The 19009-nt window shown below is 36.8% G+C and overlaps 2 protein-coding genes across 2 annotated transcripts; one reads left to right on the top strand and one right to left on the bottom strand.

Annotated features, from left to right (window-relative positions):
* Positions 1–996: 996 nt before the first annotated feature.
* On the bottom strand, positions 997–3471 carry LOC121052271 (putative disease resistance protein RGA3). The gene has a single exon (XM_040516967.1). It carries the CDS (start codon positions 3469–3471, stop codon positions 997–999), a length of 2475 nt encoding a protein of 824 aa, XP_040372901.1.
* Positions 3472–4975: 1504 nt separating this feature from the next.
* Positions 4976–10369, top strand: LOC112194167 (UDP-galactose/UDP-glucose transporter 2). Its single transcript, XM_024334419.1, has 7 exons — positions 4976–4987; positions 5136–5168; positions 8487–8623; positions 9045–9074; positions 9188–9389; positions 9779–10021; positions 10127–10369. The coding sequence occupies exons 1-7, from the start codon at positions 4976–4978 to the stop codon at positions 10367–10369; spliced, it is 900 nt and encodes a 299-aa protein (XP_024190187.1).
* Positions 10370–19009: the final 8640 nt, after the last annotated feature.

Raw genomic sequence — 19009 nt, 5'->3', positions numbered from 1 at the left:
ATGAGAAACATAAATGAGCCCAATGTGTTATCAAACTCAACAAATTAAATGCAAAGCAAGAAGGAAATATAGAAACACTGCTTCACTCTATACCTTAAAGTTGTCTTTATTGTAGGATTGCACAACAACTACAAGGCCTTAAGTATATCAGCCTCCATTTACACACCCTTTTCAATCACAAGAAGTATCAATCAGTTATCCACTACATTATAGAACCGTGGGAGAAATGGACAAAACCTTACTAAGATGAGAAATGAAATTTGAAACTCACCTCTTCCTTGGAGCATGTTTATCTGTTATCTATGACAATTCTTCAACATGTGGAGGTGTTATCTCCTCATGCTTCCTATTAACCACACAGACGAAAGGATTATCAACAAGATCCATATTAGTTCAACAACTACAGCTAGACCCTCCCAATTTTCATTGATTTGTTACTTACGAGGCAACCAGCAGCATTGAAGAAACACCAAGTAACTGAAACATTTTCCGATCGAGAGCATTCAAAGATAGGAACCTATCAACATACGAAACAGTCAGGTAGGGTATCAGAGAGGAACTTCTATTTCTCTGCAACTTCCACCAACCAATTTACTAAGACTCCTCTCATATTAGCACTAATATCCTTCTGAGCCTTTGCCAAGTAATCAGGAAAGTGAAGGGTTTAATGCATTGAAAAGGCTGGTGATAGCATGTTTGAAGAACATACCTTATTTGCCTCGATGTCGGCACTTTAAGGAATTTATTGTACTCAAGAGTGCGTTGGTCAATTCTCGATTCTTATATCTCCAACTAATAGAAAAGAAGTTTGGTCAGTGCTAGATTAAAACAAGAAATAGGGATTTTCACAGCAACAATCACACACTCAAAATTTTTCAGTTCAGTTTGCCTTTTCAAACTAACAGACGGATTAACTAAATTAGAAGAGAAGAATCAAATGGCCCAATTTAACAACTAGTAATAGAGGGAAAAAAATCAAATGGCACAATTTGACAACTAGTTTAGTAATAGATGAAAAAGAGTCTTACTCGTGATGAATGGAAGATGACGAATCTTAGGCCACTCTGGGCCGCTCTCCTCCCTGCATCTTTCTTCTAGAAGCGGACAGCCGATGATGACTATCTCTTCCAATTTGGTGAGGCGTTGCATAGCTTCCACAGAAGGTAGATACTTCAGACTACCGCACGACCGAATATTCAAGTCCTCAAGAGATGCAAGGTTTCCCAACCATTCTGGAAGAGCCCTCACTCCCTTAAAGGATGATATCGTCAAATGTCTTAAAGAAGGCAAGTGTTGAATTTGTTCAGGGAGAGACTTGAGCTTAGGCCACCCCTCGATGGTTAATGATTCAAGCTGTGGTATAGCCTGAAAAGCTGGGAATGCATCGAGCTCCTCGCAGAAACCACCAATTTTCAATTCCTTCAAACGGGTGAGGCAGCAGGACTGTGACGATGCTGCTAACCCATCCGGTAGACACGTTAATTTAGGACAACAATAAATCTCCAAGCTGCGGAGGGATGTGAGCTTGTCTGAACTCGGAATAGTCTCTACATTATCGCAAAACCGTATACTCAATTTTTGAAGAGATTCAAGGGTTTGAAGAGAGGCACTAAATTCTGGCCCAATTTGTGCACTTGGGTATCTTTCGATTGTCAATTGACGGAGTGATGTGAAGCCTCCTTGTGAAATTGGAAGAGAGTCTAGATTACTTACACACAACTCTTGGAGGGATGTACTCAGACTTTCGATTGAAATGGAAGGTACCTTAGGGCACCATGTTATTCTCAAACTCCGAATAGAGGTACAGTATTCCAGTCCACCCGGTAGGCTTGATAATTCCCGACAGCCGTCTATAGTTAATTCACCAAGAGATGGGAGGCCTTGTGAAAATGGAATGGACGTTATTTTAGAGCAGTACGTCACCTCCAATGTTTCAAGGGATGTGAGACCACCGTGTATAGCATTTGGGTTGAACTCTAGATGGCAACAAAAACCCAACCTTAGCTCTTTAAGAGAAGCTGTGAGTAGCCCATCAGGGAAATATTTCAGATTCATACAACCCCATATCCGCAAATATGAAAGAGATGCGCAGCAGTACTCAGATCCTTGTGATTGGGGAGATATACAAATTAACTCCGGACAATACCACATATCCAAAAGTGCAAGATTCTTGTTGTTTTCTAACATCCCTTCCGGCAGACAAGTAAGTCCATCCACATCGGATAAGCTGAGATAAGTGAGAGTGGTGAGTTGATTGCTTAGAATACTTGCTATTGGCGTGCCTCCTCTTCTCATGTCTTCTATCACCAACTTCTTGAGAGATGGAAAATGACTGGGAGCACTTGTCAGTTGCTCACAGTCAGTCAAGATCAGCTCCTCAAGGCAAGGAAACACCACCCTACTTCCTCTCTCTGTTGGCGCTTCCATCCATTCAATCAGGTTCCGTGCCTTCTCAATATGCAATATTTTCAAAGCAGGGAACAAAGGCCGTGCCTCCTTACTTGATCCATTTCCACAGTTAACATGATTATAACCATAAAACTCGGATCCTATACGAGTTAGTTTCTGCATTCTCTTAATCTTAACACAATTGAGATTGGGTAAATGCCCAAGTACTGGGACCCCCTCACATTTGTTGCAGGCCAATAATTCAATTTCTTTCAAATTGTTGGTTAGCAATAACCATGATGGACATTTAGTACCCATGAATCCATGAATCTCCAAAAATTCCAAACTAGAATGTGGTCGGAGGCCTTCTAGTACATCGTCGTCATTCTCCACATTGTGGGTTGGCCTACTGAGTTTCCATCGAAGGATCAATTTGCGTATCTGTTTCTTCTCTACTAAGTTTGCTTTCTGCGCTTCTTCTCCATCTCCTACATTTTCCAGTTCATAAATAGACAAGGTGTTGTGCAACTGGTTTAAACCACTCAATTCCTCAATTCTCGGACCTGTCTCTTTACCCACCTTGAGAAAAGGTAATGACCGGAGATTAGTGAACTGTGCCAATATCCCACCTGAAACTTTCATATATCTACCAAAATAAATGTGCCGCAAGTTGATCAAATTTGCAATTTCCCCTGGAAGCTCTTCAAGGTGATAAGGTATTTTCAGTGTCTGTAGATTATAAAGCTTCCCAATAGATTTGGGAAGTGCTTTCATTCTTGTTTTCAATACATTCAAATACCTCAAGTGTTTCAACTTTCCAATAGAATCCGGCAAGACCTCAATATTTGCCTTGTATAAGTTTAAGACACGTAAGGATTTCAAGTTAAGTAAGTTGCTCTCAAGATCTTCTCCATTTGAAAAAAGTGAGCGTGAGTTCCCTGATTTTGATACACGTTCTGCAAGATCATGCACAAGATCGTGCATCTTACATTTGGTAACATTACCACCATAATCCTTTGTAACGTCTTGAAATAAAGACTTCCCCAATAGGATATTAAAATATTTATTACCTCTCTCCTCCATCTCTAGGCTGTTGTTAGAACAAGGGTGAAGCCATCCTTGAGCCATCCAAAGTTGGATCAAGTCATCCTTTTCAATATCAAAATATTTGATGAACATCGAGCAATATGCAAAACATTGTTTCAAGGATGGAGATTTCAATTCATCAAAACTCAACTTCAGAATTGAAAAAATTCTCTTTTCTCCTGAATCCCATATTTTACTGTTTATAATTGACTGCCAATCATCACTTGTTTTAGAGCGCAGCACATCCCCCAAAACCTATTATTAGTTGGTCAAATGTTAGGTATATATTAGATAGTAGCCTGAATACAATAATAGCTACTTAAACACTTTTATGAGTTTATCCCTATAGTTGTGATTGATAAAAAAAAAATTAAAAGAAAAGAGAAGTGTTATTGTATCTAATAAATAGAAAAGAAGAAGTGGATGGTGTAATATGCTAAAAGAGAATAGTTATATTTTGGTTATTTCACTTTGACTCTATTTTATTAGATATTAGGGCAACTTTGACATACCAAAATTGAGACAAATATAAGACGTTGCGTCTCGAACAACCCATTTTAGGGGGACCTAGTTTCAGAATGATAGGAATTTGGCTCATCCCAAGTCTCATATTTGAGACTTTTTAAGAACCAAGACCCAGCTACAGTGGGCCGGAACCACAGATTCAGCTGAGCCAGCCCAAGCATGAGTGAAACGCGATGGGGAGAGAAATTGAAGAAAACGTGTTGGCTTTGCTAGGCTAAGGAAGCTCACGCGCGCATAGTGTGCTGGAGTAGAAGAAGGCTGCGAAATGTTGACTGCTTTGGTGGGCCTACCAGACAGCGATGTCCCTTAATGACCATTGGGGTTTACAACGGTCATGTTAATCAATGGCTACGATCCGTCCATTTTGAATATGAACGGTCCTGATGTCGCCCTTTTGTTTCTTTTTTTACTCAAATATATATTTTTTGAATCTGTAGGCTTAGATTTGGGGAAAAAATGATCAACGGCTCTTATTAAATCGAGGGTTATTAATTCCATTTTTATCTAAAAAGAATTACTAGAAAATGGAGGAAAAAAATATACCTATTGGAACAGTAAATTTTAGAAAATTTTATAAATACCAACTCATTCTTTTCTAATTCCTCACACCAAACATCCTCCATCAATCTCCTTCAAAAAATTTCATTTATTCATCCATCTTCTAGTTCTTAAATTTCTTTTCTCTTGAAAAAAAATAGGGTCTAAGAAAGGACTCTTAGAGGCGCAATGAAGTTGTTCTTTGCCAAGCTTGGATCACCGTTGGTGGTGATGGTTGCATTGGAAAAGATTAAATGTCGCATTTATTGTGGGATCGTGTTTCAAAGGAGTACAATGGGCACAAACCGGCGGGTTGCATAACTAGAACAACTTCTAGTTGCAAGGCTTGTTGGAAAAAAAAAAAATAAGTTCAGCATGTATGAAGTGGCACCAAGCTCTTAACAAGGTAGAACTCTTTCAACGAAGAAGCAGCGAAAATATGGAGGACAAGGTAATTATATTGAAATATGTTAAGTAATAATTATTTTTTCATTTGTCATATAGTTGTGAAAAGTAAAATGTTGCTATGTAGTTTATTAATCGATTTATACTAAGCTATCTTTTTTCTTCATATTTCATTTAATTAATATTGTATGCAGCTCATGAATGTTAAGTTGGCATACTATGACATGGTTGGTAAGATTTTTGCTTTGAGCATTGTTGACAATACTTGAAAAATACGGAAAGGTTCGAGAAAACTCCAACAATGGAAAATACCAATTGCGTCTTCCTATTCCTATTGACTTGGATGACGATGGAAACCCATAAATGAGGAGGAGACAACTTCATGAAAGAAGGCACGTTCTCAAGGACAGAAAGCTCAGAAGTTAGCTAAGAAAAAAAGCAATAAGCAGGATACGGATGACCTGCGATTTCAAATGCAGAAATTGCAAAAACAAACAGAGCGCAAATACCAATTAAGGCAACAACTTTTTGAGGAAGGTAACTAATTGAGCATCGCGCTGAGGAAGCTCGCAGGATGATGATGGATCCATCAAAGTTCATTAGAAGTTAGCTAAGAAAAAAAAGCAATAAGCAGGATACGGGTGACCTGCGATTTCAAATGCAAAAATTGCAAAACAAACAGAGCGCAAATACCAATTAAGCCAACAACTTTTTGAGGAAGGTAACTAATAGCATCGCGCTGAGGAAGCTCGCAGGAAGATGATGGATCCATCAAAGTTCAGCCTAAGAAAGATGAGTTTTTGGGAAAGGAAGCAACAAAAGATAATTGATCACAAGGTAGGAATCTTAAGCATCCCGGAATACTCTCAAGATCCTACACCTCTTCAAGGAGACAACACAAGCTTGGTCACTTATGGTCCACTTCGTGAGACAACTTGGATTTAATCAATATTGGTTTATTAGTTTAGATTTTATATTATTGTGGCTGTTGTTGCTATTTGTTAGTTGCTTTGAATTGTTTATATTTTAAATTATGAAAATAAAAATTATTATCTTGACTAGATCGTCTTCATAATAAAGCATTGAAATTTTATTTTCATAATAAAGCATCATCACACAAAGTAAAATCACATGACATAATAATACAACCAAACTAGGCCATGACCACATATCATTAGGGTCGGCCCTGGGTATAGGCCCAGCAGACCTGTGCCTATGGCCCCCAACTTTCACGGGCCCCCGAAATTAAATCAAGTTATGTGTGTGTAAAAAAAAAAAAGATATATTAGATCAATATATTGTCATTCTTTACTTCTTCTTTGATGCGACTACTCGGCCATACTCGCCGTCTTGTTCTTCCCCATCTCCACTTATCCAGAATCTCAAATTCTCACATCTCAAACCTAACAGGTAATTCATCATCAAAGTCTCAATTTCATCATCGCCAACAATCATCATCATCTGCAATTATAATTTTGATTTTCTTGTTCTTCCTTTGTTCGTTGTTTTTTATTGATTTTTCTGAATTTCTGGCAGACTTGGGAATTGGCAAGAAGGATTTTTAAGTCTAACACAACAATTTCGTTGGTTAAGTCTGTAATTATTCTTTGCAAATCAAATACTTTTCAATGAATAATGATTAAGATTTTGGGTCTGTTTTCTTTACTTTTTTTCCTTATTTGATGCGTCTGAACTAATTTTTTGTCTTTTGCAGGTTATAATATCATGACTCCAATTAGAAAATATCCTTATGGTGCTCAAAAAAGAAAAGAGAAGCAAAAGAGAGATGGATTAGTTAAGCTTCTGGCTTGGTCTTTTAGTAAGTAATTCAACACAAACAATAAACGAGCACAGACTTCAGCTGATGCAAATATACATGAGAATGAGAATGAGAAGGATGTTGAAGAACATGATCAGTTAATGACTGAAAATGCTAGTGTAGAACTAAGTCAAGGTCTTAATGCCAATGAAGAAGGATGATCTTAGCCAGCCTATAAATGATAGTGGTGGTAAAGACGAACCAAATCTTCTAGTGAATGAGGAAGAAAAAAAAAGTTGTGAATATATTTGAAGATAGGGAGCCCCAATTTTTTTTTTACCTAGAGCCCCTAAAAACTCAGGGTCGGCCCTTCTTATCATGACAACATGGCCACTTATTGAAAGCAATAAATTTAAAACTCATCAATGGTGGTTCTGATCAGCTTAAAGCTTCATGGTCCATAGGTGATTGACTAAATGATCTTGGAGGTTTTTATTCATCACTGGACATCTAACCTCCCTATAACGACGCAAGAATTGGTTTGGTTGTTGCGGATTGCGATGAACGTCGGTGTCAATTTCTGGTATGGCATATATCTCTGCCTTCCTTGCACTACACCAATTTCGGAATCAGACAACACATATCAGACGACAGCAAACATTTTAACTGTCGTCTGAATAATTCAGACGACAGCAAGAAAAATTCTGCTTTCTAAGTTTTCGACTCCAACAACAGTTTTTTCTTAGCTCTTGTGCAATAGCATTTCAGACAATGGTTGATTTTTTTGATGTTGTCTGAATGAATTAATTCAGACAACAGTTATTATATGATGTTGTCCAAGGTTTATTAACACAATGGTGGATAAAAGATGTTGTCTGATTGTTTTTAATCACACAACAGTTATTACTTCTCTGTTGTGCAATTACTATTAATACAATGGTTGAAAAATATGTCGTCTGATTGTTTTGATTCACACAACATTTTTTTAGTTGTCTATTGTGCCACTCTCCTTCAGACAATGTATTTGAATTGATGTTGTCTGAGTTTTAGGGTTCAATAGACCGCCCTAGTTAATTGACTTTAACATTTGGCCAAAATTTTCAATTTTCACTTCCCTCCCTCGACCAAATTTTATATTTCACATCGAGTAGTATATAAAGGAAAGAATCCTAGCCTTTTCTTTTTCTCTCCTTCTTCCTCTGTCGGGTCGCACGGGGTGCTCTCTCTCTCTCTCTCTCTCTTCTCTCTCTCTCTCTCTCCCTCCCTCCCTCCCTCCCTCTCTCTTTCACGCTGGAAAGCTCGACTTTTGGCACCGCCACCACCACCACCAAAAGATAGCCTAGTTCTAGTTTTGATTTGGCTATCAGATAATCTTTCTCTCTCTTCTTTATCAGATTTCAAAACCAAAACGAAGAAGGAGCCCTCGTCAAAATGACAAAACCTAAACTGAAGTCGCCATCTCTCTCTCGGGCACGGGCCCTCTCCCTCTCAGCCTCTCTTCTCGACGGTTCGATTTCTTTTACAACAAAAAAAATGACTAGAGCTTTTGGGAACCCATTAATCCGACACAAGTTAATTGAGGCTATCCAGTTCAAAAGATAAACAAGCTCAAGCGCTCTGGTTTTGTTAACTGGTACTTCTCTTACCTCGAAATTTCGTGTTCTTGAAATCGATTGGTTTTGGGTTTGATTGATTTTCTGGTTAAAATGGATTTGGGGATACGAAGATTTGGAGCGATTTCTGGGTACCCAAAACCCAGAACTGAGTTGGGTATGTGTGTGAAAAGGGGTTGAAGACGATAAAGAATGAAGAACAAGCTCGGTTTCTGTTTGGGATTTCGCTCTTTGATATACCCAAATGGCAGCAATTCCTGCTTTGCTCTTCTGGGTTCTTCTTTGGTTATCTAGTTAATGGTGTCTGTGAGGTAAATTCACTCTCTTTGGTTTCAAGTTTTTTTTTTTCGTTTTGGTTCTGGGATTTTTTTTTGTTTTGGGATGAATTTTCTTTTGTGTTTAGTTTCTTTTGAATCAAGCTAAGGGTTATGCTTTAGCTTCTGAGGAAGAAATCTTTTTGTTCCAAGAGATTTATGGTTTTTGTTTATTAGTTTTATTTTTACTGTTTTGATTAAAGTTCTCAGATAATTTTAAAATGAGGTTTTGATCCTCTGTTTTGGCTTATGGGACCAATGGCTTTGATTATTTTATGAGTTTGCTTTTGGAGGAATCAAAGTAATAATTTTGAAGAATGAATGCAGCTCGTTGCACGTTCAGAGATGACTTGATTTTTCGTACACTGTATTTTCTTTTAATTGCTGATTGAATCTTAACTTTTTGCTCCATTTTCCGGAATTTGTGTATAACAGGCTACAATTCAGGTAATGGTTAACATCTGGGTATTTGGTTTTGGATTTGTGGAGTGTTTGGTTTTCGAATTCAATTAGGACCCTGCTTGTTTCGGATTCTGTTTCTGATGTGTTCCTTACTGCAGTTATGGGTGGTACTTCACATTTGTACAAGGATTTGTGTATCTATTTCTGATTTATCTTCAAGGCTTTACCACCAAGCAAATGGTGAACCCATGGAAGACTTATGTGAAGCTATCTGCTGTGCTTATGGGCTCTCATGGACTTACCAAAGGCTCCTTGGCTTTTCTCAACTCCCCTGCACAGCTAATGTTCAAATCAACAAAGGTAAGCAAATGCGATGTTAAAAAACTTTGTTTGTTTCTCTGAGGCAGCCAATTTTGACTTGATAATCATATCAAGTGGAAACAATTTCAGTGTAAAACAGAGAGGATTTGGAATTTGACTGCCTCTTAAGACACGTTTCCTTTTCCCCTTTCATATTTTTATTTTGTTTAGTATGGCCAGTTTGAGATTATTGTTCTTAATTTAGGGGAAAGAGTTTAAGTTGGTCTCTAGCTAAGTTTTTAGTGTCATTTGGATTCTGTTGGAATTTTTTATCTTTGGTATAGGACAAGAATAGTTTATAAATATCTATTTGGCTGTATATGTCAAACTACAGTTACTCTGCAGCCTCTCATGTTAACTTCATGATTTTGGTCCTTTTGGGGTTTCATGTTTTGCCTTTGATGATAATGGGAGCCTTCATACCAGGTTTGAGGCGGAAGTACCCACCTCATGAGTACGTTTCTGCAATCGTTCTGGTGGTGGGTCTGATCCTATTCACCTTAGTGGATGCACAAACATCTCCCAACTTCAGCGTGATTGGTGTGGTGATGGTATCGGGTGCTCTAGTCATGGATTCGTTTTTGGGTAATTTGCAAGAAGCAATATTTACCATGAATCCTGAAACCACACAGGTGATTCACATTCTCCTTGGGCGCTTAAAAGTGAATTAGATGCATGTTCATGGAAAAGCTGTGACTTCGGTTATAATGTTGTTCTCTATCTTATCTTATCCACAGATGGAGATGTTGTTTTGCTCTACAGTAGTTGGTCTACCTTTCTTGGTGCCACCAATGATTTTGACAGGAGAATTATTCAAAGCGTGGAGTTCATGTTCTCAGATAACTTGCCAGTTACAAAATCTTTTGATTCCAGACTTGTTACATTCCTCGCAAGCCTCTCAGTTACACTTACACCTAACCTTTTGGAGGAAGACAGACCAGATGATGCCTGTGATGCCTACCATACATACTTTGGTGTAGCAGGTATAATAGAAAATGCCCAGTTGGAGCCTCTGCTTTTACATAAGATGCATATAACATGAAATGTTCACATAAGAAGATTTAAATTCCACATGTACTTTTCCTTCTATAAGTATCTCTTGGCAAGATGAGATTGGATCTAAGCAAAAGAATAACTTCCCATATATATCTAACATGTCAGGGTTGTGTAGAATTTAACTATTTATCTTTGGTATTTGCTGTTTGTATGCTGCCGTTTTCATCACATAACTGAGGTTGATGCTTTTTGATGCAGGGTTTTCCCTCCTTGAATATCTAGTGGTGAAACCCACAAATCCAGCTTATGCTTTGCCAGTTGATGTTGTAAATATGATTATCTTAGCAGGCATAAGGGAGTAAAGGCTTAAAGCTGCTGGTGCATTGTTTTCACTTATTTGTGAGGTGTAGGAAGGGTTAATGTGCATCACATTTATGGACAAGTATAAGTTTATGGTTAGTGTTTTATGGTTAGGGTTAATGTTGGGATGGAATGACTTTGTAATATATGGATGAATGTATCAGATCTTTACATAAATGAATCTCTTTTGAATGTGTTGTCATTTGGATTCCATATATGCAGAATGTAGGCCATTTGAATGCATGTCTCTCAGACCATTCTATTCCATCTAAAAACTATTGTCCAATAATTGATCATCACAAAATGCCTAGCAAAAACTGTTGTATGAGCTATCTAACTATAATACTTTTAAGGACAAAAAGAATGAAAAAGCCATTGTTTGGCAAAACAACAAACAACAGTTTTTCGGAGAAACCTATAATATCAATAATGGATAGACAATGGGATTTTCATCTATATGTTGTCTAACCCAGCCTTCAGACAACAGCAAACATATAAACACTTGTTGTCTGACACAGCCTTCAGACAACAGCAAGCATATAAGCCACTGTTGTTCTTTCTGGTGTTCAGACAACAGTCATGTAAGCCGCTGATGTTGTGCAAAATTTTCTCAGACGACAGTTACGTGCTGTTATCTGATTATCCATCAGACGGCATTGAGATAGACAACAGCAGAGGGGCTTATCAGACGACAGTGAAAAACTGTCGTCTGATTCATTTATTGGTGTAGTGTTGGTCTATTTGGAATATCATTCGGATCAAATAGCTCTGCTGTATCTTCATCATTTTCATCTTTGACAAACATATTGTGCAAGATAATGCACGTCATCATGATACATTGAAGATTTTCCTTAATCCACCCACGAGCTGGTCCTTTTATGATTGCCTGAGCTTGAAGAATACCAAATGCTATCTCCACGTCTTTTCTGTATGCTTCTTGCATCCTTGTGAAATATTGTGTTTTTGGCGTCCTTGGGTTTCCATTTACTTGTACAAATGATGACTATTTGGGGTATATGTCATCAACTAGGAAATAACATTGGCCATAACATCTACCTACTTGATAGCTCACTTGATGAGTTTCACCAAGGCATATGTCATTGAACAATGGTGAATATCTAAGGATGTTAATATCATTTAGGGAACCTAGAAGTACAAAGAAGGAATGCCAAATCCAAGTATCGTAGGAGGCCACTACCTCTAAGATGATTGTCGGTTTCCCCTTGTAGCTAATATATTGCCCCGCCCATCCGATTAGACAATTTTTCCACTACCAGTGCATAAAATCAAGGCTCCCGCCCATCCCCGGAAATCCCCTTTCTATAGTTTTGTCAAACAGCCGTCGCAAATTTGCCAGTGTTGGTCGACAGAGGTAAGTCTCATGGTACACATTCCAGATCGCTTTCGTGAAGTGCTCTAAAATCTCAATGGCAGTGGATTTCTCAATATCTAGATAATTATCGTAGAAGTCAACTATGATGCCATACGCGAGCATCCTCATGATGAATGTCGGCTTTTGTTCAGTGGATAAGCTAACTCTCCCAGTAACATCTCTTGTCTAAACAAAATATGGGTCGTAGTTGGCCACGTCGAGCATTATACTGTCAAAGGCCTAAGGTTGCATTCTCTATCGCCTACGAAATATGTTTGGTTCATACCTTCACGATTTCGTGAAGTATTGAGGTTTGAGTCATTGATTCATAAGCTCTTGAGTTCCGGCGGTATACTTACGACCTTTCGAAGAATCACCCTATTGTGAATTTTCATCTTCCAGAGTTTGGATTTGCAAGGCAGCGGCATATATCATCATGGATCTTCGATGATTTCTTGTGATGGCCTCTTCTTGATCTTTCATCGACCATTAATTTCGTCAAACAATTCATTGCGGAAACAATTTGACAAAATCAAAAGGAAAAGAATATGGGGATTTGTAGGATTTGGATATGAGAAGTGTTTGTGAATTTGTGAGAGATAAGGATGACAATGACCCGATATTTATGAACGGAGATTTTCTATTGGAACCTCCAAATTTACTCACTAGACCTCTTATGCTTTTTACACCTCCTATCAAATTTTCAAATACTAATTTACTTACTAAACCTCACTGAATTTCCTCAAATAATCTCACTCATATAATTTGCAAACAAACTCTTAATTTTAAAACAAAAAACTTAGTTAATTTAATGAATTAATTACTCTATAAATCTTAATTACATATCTATTCCTTAATCAGACAACATAAATATTTTTTTAATAAAAAAAATTAAACACAAGGTATTGAGTTTTAAAAATTAATTTCTAATCAACAAGAAAATAACATGAACTATTTTGCGGGTTTTTTTTTTAACTTTTTTTTTTTCCTGTTTTAGCTCTGAAAAAAAAAGATTAATCATTTTTTCATAATGTTTATTTTATGTACCTCATGATTAATTATTTAAATATTTATTTAGTTTTTTTAATTGCTAGCTCATTTTTTGTTTTTTGTTTTTGGCAAATATAATAGATAGACTTAGATTTAGGTCATAATATGATTTGATTTGTTTTCCCTCACCAATACGCGTTCAACACATACATTTTTATGTCACATAATCATAGTTTTAATTCTTATTAAATATGAATGCTGCTTAATGAGTATGTAGTGAAATTGGAAAATTAAAATAGATAAGGAAAATAATAAATAATGCAATCTAATATTATTGAATTGGAAAGTCTATAGAAAATCAATGTAATATTTTTTTGGTATAATTATTGTCCTTAATAGTCATTTTATAGTAGGTTATATATGTCATTTAATAATTCATAATAGAGTGAGGTTAAGTGAGCAGATTTGGAGGTCTCAATAGCAATACTCTTATGAACAGTTTGAAATGATATCATCAGATAAGATATGACACGTGGCGAACAAAATATAAACTGTAATTTAGACACCCAGTTATAGTTTGACAAGTGGCGACGAAATCAAATCCAAATTCGGTTGTTTTTCATTTATGCCAACACAACATATCAAAATATCTTCTAAATAATTTGATTGTTTGTCATATATGCCAACAAAACACGACAAAAAAAAAATTAATATGAATTTTTTTTCAGATATTAAATGATAAGAATAATTTTTAAATAGGGCTAAATACTAGTTAGTACGTTGTGGTTTAGGCCCAAAATCAATTCAGTCCCTGGACTTCTAATTTCATCAAAAACACCCCTGCACTTTCAATTTTGATCTAATATGTCCAATTCGTTAATATTCTGTTATGGGTTCAAGTTATAGTTGGATTATTTGTTGAAAAACTATTTGTTTTTAATAGTATGACTCACTCCTAAATTGACTATGCAGACCACCTCGACACCACATCATAAAACATAAGCCATATATGAGCCACATTAACAAGTTAAATAACTCAATTGTTGGAAAACTAACAAATTGGACCTATTAGATCAAAATTGAAAGTTCATGAGTGTTTTTGATGAAATTAGAAGTTCAAGGACTAAATTAATTTTGGACCTAAATCACAGGGTAGTAATTTGTATTTAGCCATTTTAAACACTATGATAAAAATAAACGGTTTTTGTCCATTTATCTCATTTCTAGGGATTTTTTTTCCCACTTACCCATTAAGTTTTTTTAATTCCCTCTTATCCAATACACTCTAAGGGAGTCTTTCCTAATACCTCATTAAGATTTTTTTTTTGTTTCAAATTTTTTTTAATATCATTTTACCCCTCACCCCTTTATTACTAAGCGAGAGAGAGAGAGAGAGAGAGAGAGAGAGAGAGAGAAGCCATAGGAAATTTCGCCGGAGTCTGTCACCGGCCGCCGGAATCCGGTCACCGGCCGCCGCCCATCGGACCTTTCAGAAAACCTCGCCGGAAATGTTTATTACCCTAATAGACATCTATTGTCCACCAATAAAGGGGAAATAGACCTCTATTGCCCTCAATAGACGTCTATCAACCATGTATTGCCCCCCAATAGAAGACTATCAGCCATGTATTACCCCCCAATAGACATCTATTAGCCATGTATTGTCCCCCAATAGACGTCTATTGCCCTCTAATAAAACTTTCGGTCATCGGAATTGGAACTAATTTCCATAAATTTAGACAAATAAAATATTGATTAATTAAAGAAAAAAACGGGGAGATGATATCAATTGAAAATATCTATTACCTCCCAATAGACGTCTATTGCCCCCCAATAGAACTTTCTTTTTAAGCCAATAACAAAAAATCATGCTTCTGAACTTTTTTTTTTTAACCAAGCTTCTGATACAGCATTCAATAACAAAAAACCAAATGTCCAAAATCGAATCCTAATTCAAAACTTTGTCAAATCCAATCTATCCAGAAATGATTAAGCCTTAGAATCTAATAATAGTCTGATCCTAAAATCAAGAACTATAACCAAAACCACACAAATCGAAAGGAAAAATTAAAATTCAGGTATTGGTAAGAGCCTGACTGATCCAAATTTGCGAAAATCAAATCGAACAAGGCGACGTCCAACTCCTTGGCCCCACCTCTCCTCCCCATGAACAACGCCATCTCCTACCACCTCAGCAAGTCCATGAACAGCAGGTCCTGGATCGAGCTGTCCGTAATCACCACGGGGATGCACTCGAACCTCAGAGCCTCTCCGATTCTGGACACGCCGCCGTCGTCGTACTCGAAGATACAGAACTTGCTGCTGGAGAGCCTCTATGTATAGATCTGCGGCTTTGACGGCACCGATTCGATCAGGAACTCCGGGTTGGAGTGTAACCAATTGCCTAGGGCGGAATCATTCACCTAATTCGAACTGACGTAGCCCCGATCTGACTCGGGTCTGGGCCGTGATTTGATGCGGTCCGATATACTTGAGCGTCAGACGGCCTGGGACTTTGCCGGAGCAAGAGGTCAGTAGAGGGGGGGCGAGAGAGAGAGAGAGAGAGAGAGAGAAGAGAGACTTCAGAGTAGTGTGGTTGTAATTTTTTAATTGAGTTGAGGGTAAAATGGTCATTTGCTATTAGATTGTGTATGTGGGAACAAAAATCTGTTGCTGCGGTAAGTGAGATAAATTTTACTTATTTTGGTACTTTTGGTCAAGGACCCAAAAATAAAAATGTAAAATTTTACCTTATTTAATTAAATTAACAGGTTTTAATATAATATTCATAAACATTATACTTATATACTATTTTAGGGAGCTATTCTAATGAGGACCACTAAAATGAGGACTAGTTGAGGACTTTCTAATCAATGGTTTGAGAGATCCACTTTTCTTTTACATTACGGCAGATCAACCGTTAGATGTTTATGTATGAATAGTATATCATTTCTGAAAATTTTCTTCCAAATTGTTAATCGTTAAGGTACCAAACTACATCACATCAATGGATGAACCATATCTGTCAAACATGAACTGTTCATTAGGGGTCGGCCCGGCCCATTCATAGTGGGCTTGGGCCGGGCCAGGCTTTATTAAAAATCAAAGGATCCAAGCCCGTCCATATAAAGTGGGCCGGGCCGGGCCGGGCTTGGCCTTGCGGGCTTTTTTGGGCCGGGCCTTGCGGGGTTTATTTATAAATAAATATTTAAAGGCACAAGTATTTTTTTTTTTTTAATCAAGCTTTGGAAATTCAATAGATAATGATCAAATACAACCAAAGATAACAATCTATATAACTATATTGTACCCAAAAAAAATCTATATTTATATATAGATACTAATTTGTTGATAAATAAATTTTTAAAGACACTAATTTTTATAAATCTATATTTATACATCATACACTCCAAAGAGCTACATATAGAAATTCAAAGAAAATGACAAACCGACCGTTGGATGAGTTTATTACAATAAATTATGAGTGTGGTAAAAAATTTAGCCAATTTCACCATATTTTTGAATCCGATCGGATTGGTCAACCGTAGTCACTTATATGTTTTGTTGGTTGACCGATGGCGTGGCAACCGCGAAACGTGCTTATTTTTTCACATCACGTTTGTATATATTTTATCAATGGATGTGTGTGGACATAAGATAAAAAAAAATTAATTTTAATTACAAACACATTGGACTATACCAATTTTATTCCTAAAGTTATATGACTTATACATGGCATTTAAATTGTTTAGGTTCATTCTAAAGCAACCATGAAGAGAAAAATAAATTCGGACAAACCAACCGCTTGATGGAGAGATTGTAATGTTTTATAGTGGTTGTAGAAAATCCAGCCAATTTGGTTCACGTTTCGAATTCGATCAACTAGGTCAAACGTAGTTACTCTTATAAACCTATATTTATATATCATACGCTTCAAAGAGCAACCCCTATTAATTTAAAGAAAATGGAAAAACCGATCGTTGGATGAGTTTATTACAATAAATTATGAGTGTGGTAAAAAATTTAGCCAATTTCACCATATTTTCGAATCCGATCGGATTGGTCAACCGTAGTCACTTATATGTTTTATTGGTTGACCGATGGCTTGACAACCGCAAAACGTGCTTATTTTTTCACATCACGTTTGTATATATTCCATCGATGGATGTGCGTAGACATAAGATAAAAAAAATTAATTTTTGTTACAAACGCATTAGTCTATACCAATTTTATTCCTAAAGTTGTATTACTTATACATTGCATTTAAATTGTTTAAGTTCATTCTAAAGCAACCATGAAGTGGAAAATGAATTCGGAGAAACCAACCGCTCGATGGAGAGATTGTAATGTTTTATGGTGGTTGTAGAAAATCCAGCCAATTTGGTTCTCGTTTCGAATTCGATCAACTAGGTCAAACGTAGTTACTCTTATAAACCTATATTTATATATCATACACTCCAAAGAGCAACCCCTATCAATTCAAAGAAAATGGAAAAATCGACCGTTGGATGAGTTTGTTACAATAAATTATGAGTGTGGTAAAAAATTTAGCCAATTTCACCATATTTTCAAATCTGATCGGATTGGTCAACCGATATGTAGAATATATATATGCACATTAGCACATATTTTATATAGAATTATAAGAATTTCCACACACACACTTATAAATTATAAGAATTTCCACACACACACACACATAGTCATATATATATATATATATATATATATATATAAAACACACACAGACACATATAGAGATTTATATATATATATAGACACATATAGATATATATATATTTGTGTGTGTGTTTATATATATATATATATATATCTATATATGTGTGTGTGTGTGTGTTTTATATATATATATAACACACACACACATATATATAAACACACACACACACACACACACACACATATATATATATATATATATATCTATATGTGTCTATATATATATATATATATATCTCTATATACACACACACACACACACACACATATAGATATATATATATATATATATGTGTGTGTGTGTTATATATATATATATATATAACACACAAATATATATATATATATATCTATATGTGTCTATATATATATATATATATTTATAAACACACACACATATCTACATATATATATAAACACACACACACACACACATATATATATATTAAATATTTTACGGGCTTTTTAACGGGCCGGGCCGGGCTTTAAGCCCTCAGGGCCGGCGGGCCTCCATCGTCCCACTTGATCCGCAGGCTTTTTGATGAGGCCTACTTTGAAGTTTGGATTAATCTGGTGCGTCTGATCAGATTCCAGATTGAATCAGGGACGTCGAAATCTTCAACTCGTGATCTTTCACTCCACACTCAAAATCGTCGTGTAAGAAGGATATAAGGATGATCAGGGGGAGGAGGAGATCACGAAAATGGGAAGGATCGGCCGAGGGGATGCCGGAAAATGGGTTTTCCGGTCGGGTCACCGATCGGAGGCTGGGTGGCTTCGATCCGGGGATAGGGACAGCGGTGGGGCGAATCGATGCCAGAGGGCGGCTGGACGGAGCACGGCGAGTCCGGTGAGGGCCGGGTCGTGGCCGGAGGAGAAGCGACGGCGCCGATGGGGCCGGGTCGGGTCGGCGAAAACCCGAGGGTTTTGAAGGTCGAAGGAAGAGAGAGAAGGGAGAGAGCTGGGGGACTGTTCAGCAAAAATGGGAATTTTTCGTCCTTAATGAATAAATCAGAAATTTTCCCCTATTTATAGAAAATTCCCAAATTTCAAATATTCATAACTTATTCATACGAACTCCGAATATTGCGTTCCACATATACACGCGATCGTATCGACGAGCTCTACAATTTCATGAAGGAATTTTTCTCAAATTCCAAAC

This window comes from Rosa chinensis, chromosome 3 (genome assembly GCF_002994745.2).
Source record: "Rosa chinensis cultivar Old Blush chromosome 3, RchiOBHm-V2, whole genome shotgun sequence".
Classification (NCBI taxonomy): domain Eukaryota; kingdom Viridiplantae; phylum Streptophyta; class Magnoliopsida; order Rosales; family Rosaceae; genus Rosa; species Rosa chinensis.
The sequence above is the reverse complement of the archived record's forward strand: the minus strand, read 5'-3'. Positions and strand labels throughout refer to the sequence as shown.

Coding starts and splice junctions, on each gene's coding strand:
- LOC112194167 (XM_024334419.1), top strand. Junction 9,075..9,187: donor TATAACAGGCTACAATTCAG/GTAATGGTTAAC, acceptor TCCTTACTGCAG/TTATGGGTGGTACTTCACAT. Junction 10,022..10,126: donor TGAATCCTGAAACCACACAG/GTGATTCACATT, acceptor TCTTATCCACAG/ATGGAGATGTTGTTTTGCTC.
- LOC121052271 (XM_040516967.1), bottom strand. CDS start 3,471: ATGGAGGAGAGAGGTAATAAATATTTTAATATCCTATTGGGGAAGTCT.